This window comes from Falco punctatus (assembly GCF_963210335.1).
Source record: "Falco punctatus genome assembly, chromosome: 15".
Taxonomy (NCBI): Eukaryota; Metazoa; Chordata; class Aves; order Falconiformes; family Falconidae; genus Falco; species Falco punctatus.
This window is the reverse complement of record NC_137595.1, coordinates 23,253,249-23,271,121: the sequence shown is the minus strand read 5'-3', so window position 1 is coordinate 23,271,121 and position 17,873 is coordinate 23,253,249. Positions and strand designations below refer to the sequence as shown.

Sequence of the window (17,873 nt, the reverse complement as noted above, 5' to 3'; positions counted from 1 at the left end):
CAAGCATGGGAAAACACACTTTGAAGTTTAGCGTTGCCTTTTCCGTCAGCTGGGTAATAATAGAGGTAAATCTTATAATAGCTTCCTTTCTGCGCTCTCTATTTCTTTGCTGCACATGGTCTCTTTCTATTTTTAACCTGCTGCATTTGAGATTTGTTTTCCTGAGCCCTCATGACCTCAGTGATATTTTAACTTTGGGGTATTTAAGAAACAGCATTGTAGGCATCTTGCATAGTCGGGCGTGACTATTGTTGTTGCCAGCCGAATAGTACTTTTTTTTGGCTGCTTCTTGCGTTCTCACCTTTCAGTAGCTAAGAGAAGAGTCCCTTCAGGCTCTCCGTGTCCACTCTCTTGTCTATTTACAGCTGTACACAGCAACCATGTTTGTTAACAAGTTCTTGCAAGTGTAATCCTCGAGAATAGAAACCATGACACTGCACTGTGTCTAGAGAAAGGTTTGCCCTGTGTAGGAATGGGAATGTTTGTGAATGAGAGGAAAACCTCAAAACTTCTAGGGAACACAAAAAACCTTTGAGTAATCAGGTAAGTAATTTTTGAGTCATATTCAGACTATTGGTTACTTGATATTTCAGTGTGTTTTATAGTTAGTGAATATTTTAAAGGTTGCACTGTTTTTGAAATCTAATTCTGGTCTTCCTGGGCCTGTTTGGGCCTTGGTGCCTCCATCAGAATCCTTCCTGGGATCCATCAGGGACCTGCAGGGCGTCTTGTACCTTCGACTGGGCGTTTGTCTTATTGCTGTGATCCCGAAGTATCGCAAACCAATTTAAAGAAAGTTTCTGAGTGTATTTTTCTCTTTTAGGCTTAAACCATCTGTCCTTTGATCCTGGCAACAGCAACGAATCTCTGCAGCTTGGCAGCACTGCTGGCTTGCGGGTGTCAGAAAGCCCAGCCAAGAATGGAAGTGATCCGGGCAAGAAGAGGAAGAGAGCAAATGCTCCTGCAGGTGAGCCAAGTAGCAGCTCTGCGGCTGGCCATAGAGAAGGCATCCATGTAAGCACAGACCAAAACCAGCTGCTGTGCCGAGGTGTTAATGCAGAAGGTGGACAGATGGAAGTGAAGCTCTGGTTTGGTACCGCTTGCAGTCAGGCTGGTGTTTGCAGCTCCATGCTTGTGTGGCTTTGGGTGAGTGCTCGTTGCTGTTTCTGTGCAAAACAAAAGCAACTTCTGTATTATTTTTTTTAGTCATTATGGAATCTCTCTATATCTGTCCCAGTTGATTTATCCTTTTCTTCTAATTGGACGATACCTCAATACTAAAATCATGACCATAACGAAAAGCATAATAAGGCAGATCAACCTGAGTGACTGGAGACATTGATTTTATGACATCTTAAACATTAAATTGTTAAATGAGCCATAATAGCTTATGATGTTGTAATACCAGATCTAGGAGCCTTACTGAAGCTGGTATCTAAGAAATTTTCCTTGTATTTCTCACAGAGTGATTGGGAAAGAAACAGATTGAAAAATGTGTTTGCAGATTTTATTGTGATTGAAAACCGCAATCCCACCAGGGCGACTGTGGAAACATGGCATCTGCTCAAGCCATGAAGATGAGATGTTAAGTACCTCGTGTAGATAGCAGTCTGTGGGAATTAGTTGTGTAACTTTTCTGTAGAGAGGTGCCAGGTGCAGGCGGAGGAGGAGGTCTAGGCTGGACCAGAGGCAGAGGTGCCATTTTGCAGCAGAAGGCCATCTTGCTGAGGGGAGGTGATGTGCAAAGCATATAGTTGCGGAAAGAGAGATTGAAATGTAATTGTCCAATTCTGTTTCCCTGAAGAGAAAAATACTTTAAAGGAAACTTGAAGAAAAACCTGGAACTTTACAGATAATAGTCCAGCACAGTTTAAGGATGATTTTGAAATGCTGGTAGAGCACAGGAGAGCTCCACTGGGAGTGTGGAGCTTAACCTCCTGACTGAGCGCTTATCCTGTCCTTCTAGTTGTGTCTCCTTCCCTGTCCTTCCCCTTCTCATTTGTGTTTGACTGAATTCTCTCCTTTATAATCTCTTGAGAATTTTTTTTTTTGCAACTGCTTTCTATTTTTCTATCTAGATTAACTCTGATAAGGTTTTTTTGGTTACCAGTCTCTGCTGTGATCACTCTTCTGCAGCCTCATTTCTTGATTCAACTAAGATGAATTACCCTAAGATACCTCCTTGCAGCCAAAGAAGGACTTGTTCCTGTTGTCTCTCACACAGTTGGCAACAATATCGCGTTCTCATCTCCTTGTAGAGACTTTGTCCAACTGTGGAACAAGACATAACTGTGACTCTGGTTTTGTGATGTGTAGTGTAATGTACTACAAAATTGTGATCTCCCTGTTCTGTACCAAGAAGATATTGAATGTCAGGGGTCCCTTGGAGGCATGATAGCCTGAGTGTTCCCCTTGGGATTCCGGTAACCTACTGATGGTATGTTAGTACCTTGCCTTCAAGATAATTGTACCTTGTGCTTGGGTACTGTTCCTGGAGATGGTGTATGAAGCAGATGTGGGGCTGGTTCAGAGGAGCAGGTGGAGGAGGATACCTCCATTCTTCCTCTGGGAAGAAGGTGGTGGGTTTTGGCTCTGTGCTATGAGATGCATCACAACTGATGGGAGACTTAAGTCAGCTTGCGAGTACAGATAATGTGACAGTCCCAGGGGCTAAACCTACCTGTCCCAAAGGAGGAGTCTAGGACTGTTGGAAGTGGATGGAGTCAGGGGTATATCTTGTTCCTTTCATTATTTTGCATGTTTCCTTTATACACCTGGAGGTCCTTAAATGTTGTTAAGTTTGTCTTGTGCATGCTGGATACACAGACCACCTGCGTCTCTCCTGCACTGGATTGTTTCGGTGCAGATCTGCTTTTTAAGCATCAAAATCTGATCATTACTCTTGGAAACTGTGAATATCCAAGTTCTTCAGGCCGAGCTGTGCAGTGCACTGTAACAGGGCAGCTTTCAGTGCCCTGATCCAGCTGTCAGGATTTCTGCCATCAGAGCAGGCTTGCAGAGGGCTGTGGGTTGTTCTGGCACAACCTTTGGCTGCCCACACTGTCATCATGAAATCCAAATGTTGGTTTTTTTGGACACCTGGATGCAGAGATGTGAGACCAGGACCTTGCACAACTTGAATTTGTTGAGTATTTGTTCAATAATACGTGTGGTTCTGGACTGGAATAGTCCAGGTATGCTTGGGATAGGTAGGTGAAGCACTGTTTTGCCTGCCATCCCAGTGCAGTGTCTTCTGGATAGATGCTTACAGGACAGTGAGGGAGCTCTCAGCTTTTCACCCTTGTGCAGTGTGATGATCTGTGATCTCACTGCATTGCTGCCTTTCTCTGCATATTTTGGCTTCTATGTCGGTGCTTCCTTTTTCATCTTTGATTTAATTTCTTTCCTTTAAACTAGCCACTACAAACTCAGTAATCTCATTTCTCCTGTATCCTCTGTTTCTCTCTCTTTGTGCCTGACCTGGTAGCCTGTATGCTCTGACACTGACAGATGAATGGTGATAACTAAAGTTCAGGCTTGTCCCAGATCTCCTGAAACAAATGAGTTAAATGCTGAGCTGTCCCAGTTTTGTATTTTGTTCAGGAGAGGAGGGCCATAGGTTGCAAAAGCTGATTGAAACACAACTGAGGGAAATCACAGAATAGTTTGATTTGGAAGGGACCTTTAAAGGTGTAGTCTACCTAGTCCAACCCCCCTGCCATGAGCAGGGACTTCTTCAACTCGATCAGGTTGCTCAGAGCCCCATTCAACCTGACCTTGAATGTTTCCAGGGATGGGGTATTGACAACCTCTCTGAACAACCCTTGCCAGTTTTTTCCTACCCTCATCATAAAAAGTGTCTTCCTTATATCTGGTCTGAATGCACAGAATGCCCTGGGCGCTGGTTGTTGGCTTTTTTGAACTGGATGAGTCATTCTGTGTTTTTCCACAAGACAAAAAGGTTGTGTGGGGTTTGTGTTTTGGTGGTGTTTTTTTCTTTTTTTTTTTTCCCCCCTGTACAGAGCTAATTTTGTGCTAAGCATATTTTTTTTTCCTTTTTGAAATCAGATATATTTTTTTTTGCATTTGAGCATATCTAGTTAAACCTGTGCAAACAAAAAGAACAAGCATATGTCTTGGTGGTGATGGGATTAACCAGCTAAAGGCGTGGTTGACCCAGCTAAATCACTGAAGGTCTGAATGTTTAATTAAGCCACATGTTTATATAATGTCAATGATTCTACCTGGACTGCCAGGTAACTGCTGGACCTTGAATAAATCACACTGGTACTGCTGCTGTCAGCAGCATGATGATGTACTTTGCTTTCTTTCCCTTTTTAGCATGAAAGCGAAATGTCTTTAAATGGCAATGCAAGTACTCTCTGCTGGAACAGTCTGGCCATCTCTTGTTAAATTCAGTGCAGTTATGACAATTCATGCTTGCTGAATGTTTGTCCCTAGTTCATAAATGTCTTGTAAGGAGTATACTTTGATTCCTCCTCTTTAATCTATGTTTCTTAAAGGCCCCTTAGAGCTGTGCATTGTAGTGGATCAACTGTAATTTAGATGCTCTTGGAAAGCAGTGTTTTCATAGACCTTGCTTCTGTAAAATGTCGTCTGCTCAAGAAGGGCAGCACTGATTTTTTTTTTTCTTTTTTTTTTGGTTGGTGGGGTTTTTTTCTTTCATTTGCCTTTCTTGTGTGTTAGGTTCAAATCTGATTTTGGATGTTGATGCTGTAGAGCCGCACTGGGCCTCGTATGCCCTGCAGAAGAGTTGAGATATGCACTAAGCTCGTAATCACTTTTTTCCTCTTGGCAGATGGTAGCAGAAGTCTAAGCCTTGACTCCATTCTGATGGGCTTGCCAATGTCAGACCCGACTGCCTGGGCCACTGCAATGAACAATCTGGGGATGGCTCCCATGGGGATGACAGGACAACCCCTCCTGCCTGGTATGTGAGCTCATCTAGACTTGGCTTTTCTTTCAAGGGTGTCTTGGGGAAGAATCTGTTTCAGTTGAGTTAGATAAATGCCTACTGCATATAAAAACCACTAATAAGCTGTGTTTGAAATGCATCAGTGTCTGCAAGTGATTTATTTAGAGACCAGTGATTTAAAACTGATTTAATAGAAAATGAGAATACATGTTTTTTGATGCAAACAGTGATTATTGTGAGGTACCTCTAGATATACTCTGCAGTGGACTAACGGAAGGAAAGTCCCACGGAGAGCTCAGGAAACCAGTGATACCAAGTAACACATTCTAAGCTGAACTGGAACTGCTTAAGAGGAAGTGTGGGAGAGAGATGAAGGGGAAAGCAATAGGGCAGTAAAATGGATATGGCAGAAATTAATGGACAATTCTGCTTCAGAACTGAACACCTTGTAGTCCAGAGTACATGTGCATGGGTGAGTCATCCTATCCAGGATTTATTAAAGAGCTCCTGTAGGAACAGAGCTCTGCTGTACCTGGTTTCTCAGTAGTGCAGGATCAAACTCCTGGAATGAAATTACTCCGTGCTTTACTGCATTAAGTGCTTGAGAAGGATGCTGTCTCCTGCCTGAATAATTGTCTGCTCACCTGGGGAGAGAGTGTCTGCATTGGCAGCACTCCACAGTCCTATTTCTGCTCTTCTGGCACAGAGCAGATGGTTTGCTGTGCAGCTGATACTATATTTAACTAACAGCATCACTTAACTTGCTCTAAGTTTTGCAGGCTGTACTATTCTGTCCCCTAGGCCTTGTTTCACATTTATCTTTCCTGTAGGGGTGTTTTTTTAGTGCCATTCTTCTGTTTATATGCTTCTGTCAAATAAAAAAATCCTAGGAGAACACACAAGTTTGAAGCGAGCCTCCCATTCCCTGCTCTAAGACTAGGGGAAGGCTTCTGAGTGATTGTTTTGATCCTTTTGAGATCAGGAGGTCTGCACCCAACACAAACAACTTAAAAGCACTGTTTTTTCTAAACCATTATGATAAAGCTGTAAGAAAGCAGGGTGTTCTGGTGAATATGGATCAGTTCCCAAGGCACTGTGATGATTTGAAGTTCAGACCAGACATATCTATAGTATTTATTAAAGATGAGAGGTAAGGGAAGCTTGATGTGCTGTGGACCATCTTTGCTGAAAGCTAGGTGGGACTAAAGTTTTGGGTCACAGTAAAAAAAAAAATGTCTAAAAATGCTGAAGAATTCATCAGCCAATTTCTGTTCCCTACAGAGGAAGTAAAGTATATAGTTGTGAGATGCTTTAGAGGACCTTGCGTCTAAAATGAATGCACAGCACCTTTCGCTCCATCCAAGCTTTGTGTAAAAAAGGTTTTCATAGCTTTCATCAAGAAGTACCTGGCAGGCCTGATGTTTTTCAACTCTTTAGAGTCCTTGAGGACTTTTTTCTTCTATTTTTCTTCTAAAAAATGGAGAGTGGCTCTTCTGAATCTGCTTTTTAAGACTCTTGGCTGCTGGCCTGTAGCCATGGGCTCAGCTTCTTAACAGAAGAAGCAGGTCTCTCTGCAAGCTGGCAAGTTGTCTTGCACATTGCTGGTTTGAGCCATAAACCAGCAAGGCTCACCACAAATCCAGCAGACACATGTTCTGTTTGCCCTTGCACATGCACTTTCTACCTTTCGTTGTGAGAAGATAGTTCATTGCCCTGCTAGTTCTTTTGCTTCTAATAATTGTATCTGTTCATGCTTTTAGAAAGCTGTCCCCTCTCTCGGATTCCCCAAGCTCCTCTGTTACCCACATTAAGGATTTTCTATAATTAGCATCCATGCACGTTGCTGTCGGCTAACCTGGAAGCAGCAACAAATTACCAGGACAAGGTGAGACTGCTGTCATTAGCATGAAGAATTATAAAATGTGAAGGGACTGAATTTAGAGGCTTGCAAAAATTGTAGCAGTGGGTTCACTTGCCTGTCCTTGACATGCAGCCCCTGGCACTGGCTGTAGGGACAGGAAGAACAGCCACCACACTGTCAAGGATGGTGGGGAGGTGGCTGAAACGCACCTTGTTTTGCCCCTCTTGCTGCCAGTGCTGAGGTCATACTCTTGATCTCTTGGGTGTATCAGACTATGTTGGCAATTCAAATGGGATCTTGGACTCTTAACACATAGACTTTTTGAATGGTCTCTGTGTTTTCCAGCAGATGCCGTGTGCTCTGTGTATCTCCCATCCTCTCAGCAGTGAGAGCTTTGGCTATTCCTCTTCTTCCAGTTTCAATTGATAGGCACCACTGGGCAAGGTCCAGATTGCTCCCTGCTGGTGTTTTGGGGTACAGCTCCAAGAAAATGAAGAGTTGCTTTACTATCTCAAGAGTGCTCTAACAGGAGAATACCAAGCCTGTGTGTAGCAGGGCACAGGCTGTGGAGAGCTGGTGTCCTGGAGTGACTTCTGTGCTGCTTAGAGGGGTCCTTCAGGTCCCTGTGGTACCTGCTGCGTGCCCAGGGGCTGGCTGGCCCAGTCCAGCAGCATTGGTGAGACAAGTCTAATGCTTCACAGCTGGGATTGAGTTTGCTGGCACAGGTGTTGCCAAAAGGGAAGGAAGTAATAGGCATCCCAGCCTAAACCTAGGAAATCCAAAAGATGTATTAGTAAGTTGGAGGCCAGGATGCTGGTTTTGGTAAGTGTTCTTCTAGCCCTTCGGGAAATGGGCTGTCCTGTGCTTGTTGCACTTCTGTGGCAATACCCTTGTCTCAGGTTGGATCAGGTTGTTGTTTGCTTAGGACTAAGTCCTGCAATTTTTCTTCAGCTGTCTCATATCTTCAGTGAGTTTTGTCATTGAAGATCACAGCCATCCATGAGGTGACCTTTATGTTGAACTTCAAATTGGCAATATGTGAATATACAGGGATCTGGGATGGGGTTGCCTCTCCCCATCCTCTCTTCCCTGGTCCAAATCTGTGAGTCAAGGCCCACCTCTGTGTCTCAAGACAGCAGTTGTACAGGTATAGCCTCAATCACTGCGGCCAGCCCTTGTCACTCCGCACAGCCCACTTCTGGAAATCTGTGCGCAGTGCATTTTGGGGAGTCGTGTAGCACCATCATAGGGAGCAGTAACTTAAATTGCATCGTATTTAAATCTTTTTAAGGTAAGTGAAAATACTATTTAAAAAAGCTGAAAACAGTGATGTCTGCCTGATCTTTTTGACGGTATCATCTCTGAAATCTATTAAGGAACATAAATGTGCAACTTTAATGTCATGCTTTCCAAGCCAGATGTCATAGACCAGGCCATCCCAGCATCAGCTGGCCATGGATAAAGATACAGTTCACATGTATTCCTACATCCATATTTCACAGTTGGCTACAAGAAGATTTCTTGCACGTTCCTCTGAAATGCCTGTTTCCTGGCAGAGCATTTGCCTCAGATCTGTGTTTTTACTGTGACCGTCCATATGTACCAAGTGCAAGGAAATACAAATTAGGCCAGCAAAACAACATACATAAACTGTATAGAAATGTAGTCCCAAGTAAAATATTTCAAAATACAAAGGAAAATAAAGTTCAGCTACCAAACCCAAACATCCAGTCTGGGCACTGAAAGCTGTCTTGCATCTGAATTACTGTAAGTAGTGGCTGTGAAGAGACAAATGTAAAAATGTAGCCTTAGGGATATGAATAGCATCTGAAATGATGCCAGCTTAGGACAAAAGGAAAATGCTGCCTCTGTACCACTCAGTTCTGCCTATTTGTAAGTTTGTCTGTACCTTGCAAGATTAATTTTATCTGTGTACATCTGAAACAGGCAGCCAGATTCAAAGACTGTAGTGCTCAGGATTGTGTATTCTGTGGTAGTGTCCTGTGGTATTTTGGGATTGCCTGGGTCTTCAGAGCTGCTGCTGCTGTAAAAAGACTTGTGGTGCTAGAGGGTAGAGAGGATGTCATGTGCTTGCAGGAGGGAGTTCTTTCCGAGATCTCACACTGGTAGTACCAGCTGGCCCTTCTGGTACTGGTTGGCTTCACAGCTCAGCTGCTGACATTCTCAAACCCATGAGCCTTCTCCATAAGGCATCTAGTCATACCATTCCCATTTGAGTTGCTTAAAGGTATTGCTTCCTCAGGGTTCACAACTTCTGAATGGGTAAAATACCCCTCCTTTGACGGCTCTGTTTGATTTTGCTTTTTTTGGATTTTGCTTCCAATGCCAAATAAAACTAAAGCAAAATGCTACTTGGATATAGTCAGAGTGCTGACTAAAGCCTAGGAACAATTTAATCGGGGTAAGGCGCAGGAAGAAGTGTTTCCTTAAATGCTTCTCTTCTGGGTATGTTTTACCCAGAATTATTCTGACATGTTCTTAGCTGCTGAAATTGGTACAGTTGTCGACTTTGCAAGGTGATGCACTTAAGCTGTCTGCACTACTAAAGTACTTAAAACCTAACCCAGTTTGGTTTCATTAGTTTCCATATGCCACTTCTTTGTGGATAAACCTTACTGGGGAAAGTTTTGATACTAGATGGGAGATGGTGTCCACAGAGTGGAAAAGGCAGTAGTTTATTTGAACAGGGAAAATTTATTTGGTTGAGGCAACCACGATGAACTAGTGTTTAAAAAGTTGTTGTCAGGGCACAGATCTAGTGATGTTCTAGTGATCCAAGGCACAATGAACACTGATGTTCTCTCTTGATCGTTCTTTATTCAGCTAATTTTCACTGACACGTGTGGGGGGACTACTGTATTTTCTGTCTGAGTAAACAGTTACTGTATGAGTCCAAACCACTACCTGACTCCCTTATTCTTTCTCCCATTTAGATTTTGATCCTGCTCTTGGAATGATGACTGGAATCCCTCCGATCAACCCCATGATGCCAGGCTTGGGGATAGTCCCACCTCCCATCCCACCAGACATGCCTGCTGTGAAGGAGATCATTCACTGCAAAAGCTGCACTCTCTTCCCACCTAACCCACGTAACTGTCTGTTTTGTCCTGTTTCTATCTGTCTACATAGGAATACCTGTGTGTGTATATTTTTTCTACAAACCCTGTATGTAAGAGAAGAGCCGTTACATTGCCTGGGCATAGCAGCTGTGCGGTGAGCACTATGATGAGATGCAGCAAGCAGTGACAAGAACTTTTCCTATTGCTCTGTCACCTGAATGTCTGCCGTTTCTGTAAATAGCCTTTTCAGTTGTTAGATTGATAAGGGCTGGGGAAGAAAGCATATCAAGTCTCTAGATTTTCAGCTCTAATCTTCACAGTGTGATTCTTGCATATGTTATCTAAGACTTCAAAGACAGCGAGCTCTTGGAAGTAAGAGAACTGGATCAGCCAGTGTGGTCCATGCTGAGAGATGGGCATGCTCTGGGTTTTGTGGAATGTGATGGCAGGAGAGCAGAGGCAGTTGAAAGTAAGAAAACTTTAAGAAACAGACAGTCAGGGCTCACCAGGCTGTAGCAAGAAACAATTATTCCCTTCAAACTAGCTGACTGACCCTTTCTCCTCACTTTCATAATAAAAAAAACAGCGGGGAAAACCATTGGTACCTGTCAGTTGGCTGGGCTTGTGCAGGGAAAGATGAAGATGATGAAATAGCTAACAAAATGTAGGTGTGGAAGGGTTTGGAGGGTATCTTTAGCCATTGCTGTTAGAACAGATATTTATCAGTTATGTACTTCGCATCCAGTCTGTTCCAGTTCTTTGTGTTAGTTTGGGATTTTTCTGGTTGAGGAACTTACTGGTACTAGTATTAATTTCCATTAAAAGATTCTAGATTGTCTTGGTTACGTTTTTTGGTCAAATCTTACTTTGCCCTCACTCTTTCTGCCTCAAACCTGTACAATTCTATGGTAATCAGTTCCTTCCCTGTTTCTTGCAGACTCTGCATATGTATTTCTGAAGTCTGGTTTTGAGTGACTACTCACCCAGTTAGGCTTGCAGGGTGAGGCCTTTTTTTTTTTTTTTTTCTTTGACATACAGGCTCCAGCTTATTTATTGGAAGCTTTGATTAAATTTGAGTCCTTAGAACTTTTCAGACCAGTTCTTTAATTTCTTAAGGTTGCTGCTATGAAATAAAAGCATCTTCAGTTACAAAACCCACAGCAAAAGCATTGCTTTTTTAGCTTTTCATTTCAATTAAAGCATATCGACTTGTGGTTGCTCCATCAAGATTGTTTGTTTTAGTCCTAGATGTTCTCTAAAATGTTTATAAATTACTGCCCCGTGGATTTCAAGTGTCACTTCTTATTGGCTTAAGAACTACCTGGTGAAATGCATTGACTTGTCATTTGCAACATCGTTATCAATGCATTTGTTCTTCAGCTTTTATCTGAGAAACTTAGTGTCATAGAGTTCTTCATAGCACATGAAGCATACCATAGCAATGTCTTTCTAGAACAGGGGTCCTCAAACTTTTTAACCAGGGGGCCGGCGTGCGGATGAAGGGGCGGGCAGTCATCTGCAGCTGCTTGGTTTCCCCCCCCAACCCCTTGCCTGGGGGGGGCAAGGGAGGGCGGGGGATTCTGTAAATACTGGGGTCCAGATTGAGGAACCGGGGGGGGGGGGGGCATATCCAGCCTGTGGGCCATAGTTTGAGGACCCCTGTTTTAGAACATTAAAAATACTCTAAAATAATACTTAAAAATATGTAAAAATTTCTAGTCTTAGCCAAATTCTCTCCTTAAGCACACTGTGGTCCAAGTAATTTCTGATTTTATCCATGGTATTCTTCTTTTCACTGTCTCACAATTGACCCACAAAGCTCTACGGCCAATTTTGGTCCTTCCTGTACATAGCCATGCCTACTTCATTTGGAGGTTGCCCATTTTTCTTCCAACAATTTTATGTGTCCTACTTCAGCAGGTTTAAGTACTCTTGTTTAGGTTCCTAACTGAAGCAAGTGCAGTTGCTTCTCCATTTTTCTTTTTGTCCTGGAAACAGTTTTGGGGTTGGGTTTTTTTGTTGTGTTTTTAAAAAAATAAATACTCATTGACAAGCCAGTTCAAGAATTCTGCATGTTGTATTAGAAGGAAGATGCACTGTTAGTCCCTTCCTGGCCTCCAAACATGTAACAAGAGTGCATCTCCATGCTGATAAATAAAAAACACAGAAACAATTGGACACAGCTTTCGAGGTATGTGTTCTCGATTTCTTCTAGCCACACCATAGTTTTTCAGCCTGAGATCTGCATATGCTGTGTAGGCGGAACTTGCACCAGGGTGCTCCTGCATGCATGTCTTCTGCTCCCCTTCTCCTGTGTTTGTAACTCTCCGTACTCTCTGTTTCTCATCCATCAGGGCTGCTAGCATTTCTTGGTGCTGTGGATTGCTTGTAGTAATGGTTTATCTACTTTGAAGAACTGTCCCTCCTTATAACCTTCCCTTCTTGTAACAGACTGGCTCTTCGACTTCATCCAGGCCTGTGCATTTCTGTCCTTGACTGCATGGAATGTGCTTGGTCCTGTTTTCCTGGGACTTTTGTCCTCTTCTGGTTCTCCTGCTGTTTTAATCCCTCCTTTAGTGTGGCCTTGTGAACAGATGTAGTCTGAAACGTTAATTCCTGGTAAATATCTGTCAGGGATATTTGCCAGGGGAGGTATTTCTCTTCCTCTGAGCCAGTCTAGCAGAAAACTTTAAAACTTTAAAAGAACTCCTATTGCCATTATTTTGCTAAAGACTTAAAGAATCATAGAATGGTTTAGATTGGAAAAGCTCTTTAGGATCGAGTCCAACTGTTAACCCAGCGCTGCCAAGCCCACCACTAAACCACATCCCTAAGTGCCACATCTACTAGTCTTTCAAATCCCTCCAGGGGTGGTGACTCCACCACTTCCCTGGGCAGCCTGTTCCAGTGTTTGACAACCCTTCAACTTAAAAACCTGTTTTTTGCAAAATGCAGATAGCGTGGGTTCAGCACCTTCTGTTACAGCTGTTATCTTGTGTTTTATGTACTTATGACAGACCTAACCTATGATCTGAGACACGATCTGTGCAAAACTGTTCAGTACAAATAAATGTTAGACTGCGGGGATGGCTCTTGAGGTGTGATCAGGGCTGGTAAATTAGGAAGTTTCCAAGAAAAAATCATACTGTTAGCAAAGTAGACAGAGGTAATATTTGATAAGATTATGGAGGTGTATTGGAAAGAGGATTAAACTTGGATTTCAGGTTCTTGGGGAAAACCTAGCAGTTGTGGTCAGTGTTATTCTGAGAGGGGAGCCTTAGCATCTCACAGAGCTTGTGAGTCCTTCCTGGAGGCCCTTGCTATGAGCTGGCACTGGACTGGATGAGCTCCTGGCTGGGTACTGCCTTGCAGCTTCTGTTCTTGTAAAGTAAGAGTAGGACGTTAAAAGCGACTGTTAGCACAGAACTGGGGTTTACAGAAAAGGTTAAGGTTGTTGTTTCATAAGGCTGTAGCAAGTCAGTGGTCAGGCTCGGTGTGGGAACCAAAAGGAGCCATTTCCAAACAAAAAGAAAATAAACCTCGTAATTGCTTTTGTAAGAACTTTGCTGGAAGTATGCCAAAGAATAAAAAGAATGTAATACAGCTGTTTTGTTAAATAGATGTGTAAGTAGTATAGTTCTGTGAACTTAACTGGAGCAATGGATCTCAGCACTGAAATTAATTTAGGATTTTCCAAATGTTAGGAGACACCAGGTAACAAGTGCATAATCCTTCTCAGCCTTCATGTGCTGAGTTGGGGAGGGTTTCACTGCACTTGCTGGGTGGGCACCTGAGCATGAAATGAGTTTGGTACTGGAGAAACACTTCTCCACATCACAGCTGTCTCATGCAGTCTCTTTTGTGTGCTGTAGGTTACCAGGTGGGCATCCCTTAACAGTAACACTTTTGTACCCTTTACAGACTGCTGTATAGTTTTTTACCCTTTAGGATCCTCACTATATGTTTTCTACGTATTCTTTATGTTAGGACAGTCCTTTAAGCTGTGCTTGTGTAGCACCTCCCACGATAAAGTTTTGAGGTCCTGGTGCTGTTCATGTTCTACAACAGGAGCTCAAGGGGCTTGCTTGTGCTAGGGAGAGTGTTTGGAGGGCTTCAGGCTTTGTTTACCAGCCTGTTTCCAAACAAAAGGTCTCATACTTATTCTTGTATAGTACCTCAGCAGTGCTATAGATGTGCTGCTTGGTGAAGTCGAACACAGTGTGGCTGGGTATATGTTTGAAGGAAGCCAAGAAGGTGTGGTCATCTCAGGAGGGGTGGGCAAATGAAAGGAATGGTGGTGACAAACCAAAAACTAACCTGATCTGTCTTCTCTTGCTCTCTTCAGATCTTCCTCCTCCAGCAACAAGAGAGAGGCCTCCAGGGTGTAAGACAGTGTTTGTTGGAGGACTGCCGGAAAACGGAACAGAGCAGATCATTATGGAGGTGTTTGAGCAATGCGGGGAAGTCATAGCTATTCGGAAGAGTAAGAAGAATTTCTGTCATATCCGCTTTGCTGAGGAGTTCATGGTGGACAAGGCACTTTATCTTTCTGGTAGGTGAATTTCTGTCTCAGGTGGCAGCTTAAAATTCTGGGACAGAGATGTAGTGACTTCTTTGTAGTTACAATAATAGGCTTTGTTGTAATTGGAAGACTTGGGTAACGTGTCAGTTTGCCTCTTTTTCTGCTGCTATTGCATTTCTGCTTGAATACATGAGAACTGCTCTTGATAGGAAATATAATAATGCTTTATGACCTTGGGTACTGCAGACCTCTACAAAATATTGGGATGAGGTACAGTCAGTGTCCATCCTCATCTTACCTGGATAAATGTCCAGCAGATTATGTAGATAGTGCTTAAGAGTCCTATCAAAATTTGCAGTTGCTCTCAATTGCTTGTTAATTGGATAGTCTGCTTGACTTCTATCAGTACTTTTTTCTCTCTCTTTAGTCATCAGAGCTGAGACACCTGGGCTTCTTTTGCCTAGGGAGCCCCTGCTCTGCATCTGTAGGGTTTTAAGAGGTTTGTTTCGTGGAGGTGAGAGACCACATAGATGGTGTTCACAGACTGCGTAGCTGGCAGACTGTGCGTTTCCAGCCAAGCCCACATTTGCTCTGCTGGTTACATCTGCCCTGAGCAGCCTGGGCTTTCCACCTCACTCTACCATTCTAGAAAAATACAGTAGTACTTCCTATTTCCATGCTAGAATCCCTTCCAAATGTGTTCTTTCAGTATATTAATAAACCAGGGTACTGCCTCCAAAGCTTGTACTCTTTCCCCAGAGATGAGATTGTCAAGATAAGATAAGATTGCTGTTTAAAATAATGGAAACTTTTCTGTAGTCTGTTTTGACTGACTGTAAGCATTGTGTCTCATTCCAGAGACTGTGGAAGTGAGTTAGACTTGCAGTGCCCCGTTAGTTGTGTGTCTCTGTGGTTGCCGCTTCTACATAGCCAGTACAGCCTCTTTAGCTGCAGGCGTTCTCTGCTTATAGCTTCTCCTGCTCAAAGCCATGGTCATATGCACAGGCGTTAGTGTTTTCCACATGCAAGCATTGTTTCTGGGTTTGTTCTTTGTACCAAGTCTCTCTGTAGTTCATATTTTCTTCCATACATCCCACCTGTGCTTTTCTTAATCATAAAGGAGAGCCTTCTAGCATGTTTGTTGTGAAACTCCAGGAAAGGAGTCCTGCAAACCATGTTGGTGAGAAGAGTTTCCGTACATTGGGCGGGCACATTTGCCAACCTTATTCCTGCTCCCACTGGATGATGGGGGCTTTCCGAAGATTACAACCATCTACCTGCTGCCGTCTTTGCTGCACCTCATGTCTCATGCCCCTCTTCCTATCCCCAGCTTCTGGAGTTTGAAAATGTGGAAGAACCTAAAGCAGTTCTGCCTTCCCCATGTGAACAGCTGGGCATAGTCCCACAGCCTGAGAGGTTATGTGAAGTTAAACAGTTGCTACTTGAGACCCAGTACCTGCTAGTGTTTAGAAGAGGAACAATCCATGTAAGATCTTGCCTAGCATGTGCAAAACACAGGCAGATAGCAGCAGACCCCCTAACAATGTCTCCTTTTCCAGCATCACTCTCTGTGCGTGAAACTCTTCTGATTAGGAGCTTTCTGGCTCTGTAGGAATGAGATGGGCACTGGTGGGTGGCTGGAGCCCAGGGTGAGTCACCTGTCTTGTCTGAACACTGTTGTCATCACTGCCAGGCTATCGCATCAGGCTGGGCTCCAGCACTGACAAGAAGGATACTGGGCGCCTGCATGTAGATTTTGCTCAGGCTCGGGATGATCTGTATGAGTGGGAATGTAAGCAGCGGATGCTGGCAAGAGAGGAGCGCCATCGCAGGAGGCTGGAAGAGGAGCGCTTCCGCCCACCCTCCCCACCTCCTGTCGTCCATTACTCCGACCATGAGTGCAGCATTATTGCTGAGAAACTGAAAGGTAAGTTGTTCTGTAGGTCATAGCCACTCTTCTGCGTGGATGCAGGGACAGAGATTTGTATTCTCCAGTGGTTGTCTTGCTGAACTGAAATGACGGTGCCATCCAGACCTTGCAGAGCTCATTCAGACTGAGTGCGCAGCCTGCGCACAGCAGCTCTCCTAGCCATCTTTTTTTTCAGAATCATGTTTTTTGTAAAAACATACTTGAGTACAACAGTTTCTTCCAAACCACTTTTGTTCATGTTAAAAGGGCTAGTGTTAAGTCCTAAGACCTTCTTTGAAGCCTAAGACCCCTGCATGGCCTCATTCTTTTGAAGCTGTAGGCTATTTCGTTTCATGAAGGAATGCATCTGAATAGGCATACGAAGTTTTCCGGCAGGTTTCTAGCAGCTGGTCCTCCTCTTGTTGCACCTCAGCTTGACATTAGACTTACCTTCGTTTGTATAGCCTTGTATTCAGATAACACTGTGCTTTCAAGAACTCTGATTAGCTGCCTGAAGTAAGTTGACCTTGAAAGAGCTCTTCAGCAGTGCTAGGGAAGGGGTCTGAAAGCTGCACAAGTGACCCTGCACTTCTTGGTGTAAAGGTGTCCTTTCTTGCTGCAGATGACACAAAGTTCTCAGAAGCCATCCAGACCTTGCTGACCTGGATAGAGCGTGGAGAAGTGAACAGGAGGACTGCCAACAACTTCTACTCCATGATCCAGTCGGCCAACAGCCACATTCGCAGACTGGTGAATGAGAAAGCAGCTCATGAGAAAGAGATGGAAGAAGCTAAAGAGAAATTCAAACTTGCTCTCTCAGGGATTCTGGTTCAGTGTGAGTAGTGCTTCTGGGCTGAATGTTGGTTGTCTGTTGTTGTAGGGAAGACACTTAATTTCTAGAGTCTGGAGAGGCCTTGTTGAAAGGGCTCCGGGAAAAGAAGTAGCAATCACTTCTGTGCAGCTACAGTTAATTTATAAGCATATATCATTAACTTGGCAGAAGTTTCTTGTGGTACTTTTTACTGGAGTAAGAGTTCGCATGGAGTGGAGGGGAGGAGAATACGAATTCTTAATTTTTTTCCCTCTTTTAATTATAGTCTGTTAGTAGTTCCGTCATCTTTTCAGCTCCACTTCTATGTACAGACAAGGTAAGTTCCTGGTAATCTGGTGCCTCAGCGAAGTGTACAGGATTTACTCGCCAAAGGTAGGATGTAGCAGTGTTTCCAACACCCTGTTCTCAGTCACAGATGAAAACCTGTTGCAGAACAGCGTTTTGAATCTGGGTCTTTCAAATCCTGGTACTTTATTAAACCATGAAATCAAGGAAGAGGCATGGGCTGTATTAGTTCTAGGATGTGACTTACAACAGTTCCTCAAACACTCATTGCCTCTTACACATCCTTTAGTAAGCCTGAATTATTTTTAACTTTTTTTTAAGAGTACCTTTCAGGGTATCTTTTCCACAATTGCACTAAGTCTCCTTGAGCCCCTTGGCTAGGTTGTGAACATTCTTAACTTTTGGTTTTATATTCAATAGTTTTGGCTGTTATTTGTTTGATACTTGA

The 17,873-nt window shown here is 43.4% G+C and overlaps 1 protein-coding gene across 5 annotated transcripts in view; it reads left to right on the top strand.

The window, feature by feature from the left end:
- ENOX2 (ecto-NOX disulfide-thiol exchanger 2) overlaps positions 1-17,873 on the top strand; it is a 51,041-nt gene that overhangs the window by 11,333 nt on the left and 21,835 nt on the right. For 4 of the 5 annotated variants that reach the window (XM_080365299.1, XM_080365297.1, XM_080365296.1 and 1 more), the window contains exons 2-7: positions 824-967; positions 4,820-4,951; positions 9,752-9,907; positions 14,223-14,429; positions 16,093-16,326; positions 16,931-17,143. In XM_080365299.1, coding sequence (XP_080221425.1) covers positions 4,855-4,951; positions 9,752-9,907; positions 14,223-14,429; positions 16,093-16,326; positions 16,931-17,143 — 907 coding nt within the window. In that variant the 5' untranslated portion in view covers positions 824-967; positions 4,820-4,854. Of the gene's footprint in view, positions 1-823; positions 968-993; positions 1,147-4,819; positions 4,952-9,751; positions 9,908-14,222; positions 14,430-16,092; positions 16,327-16,930; positions 17,144-17,873 lie in introns of those variants that run through there. The other variant, XM_080365300.1, reaches the window with a different exon arrangement.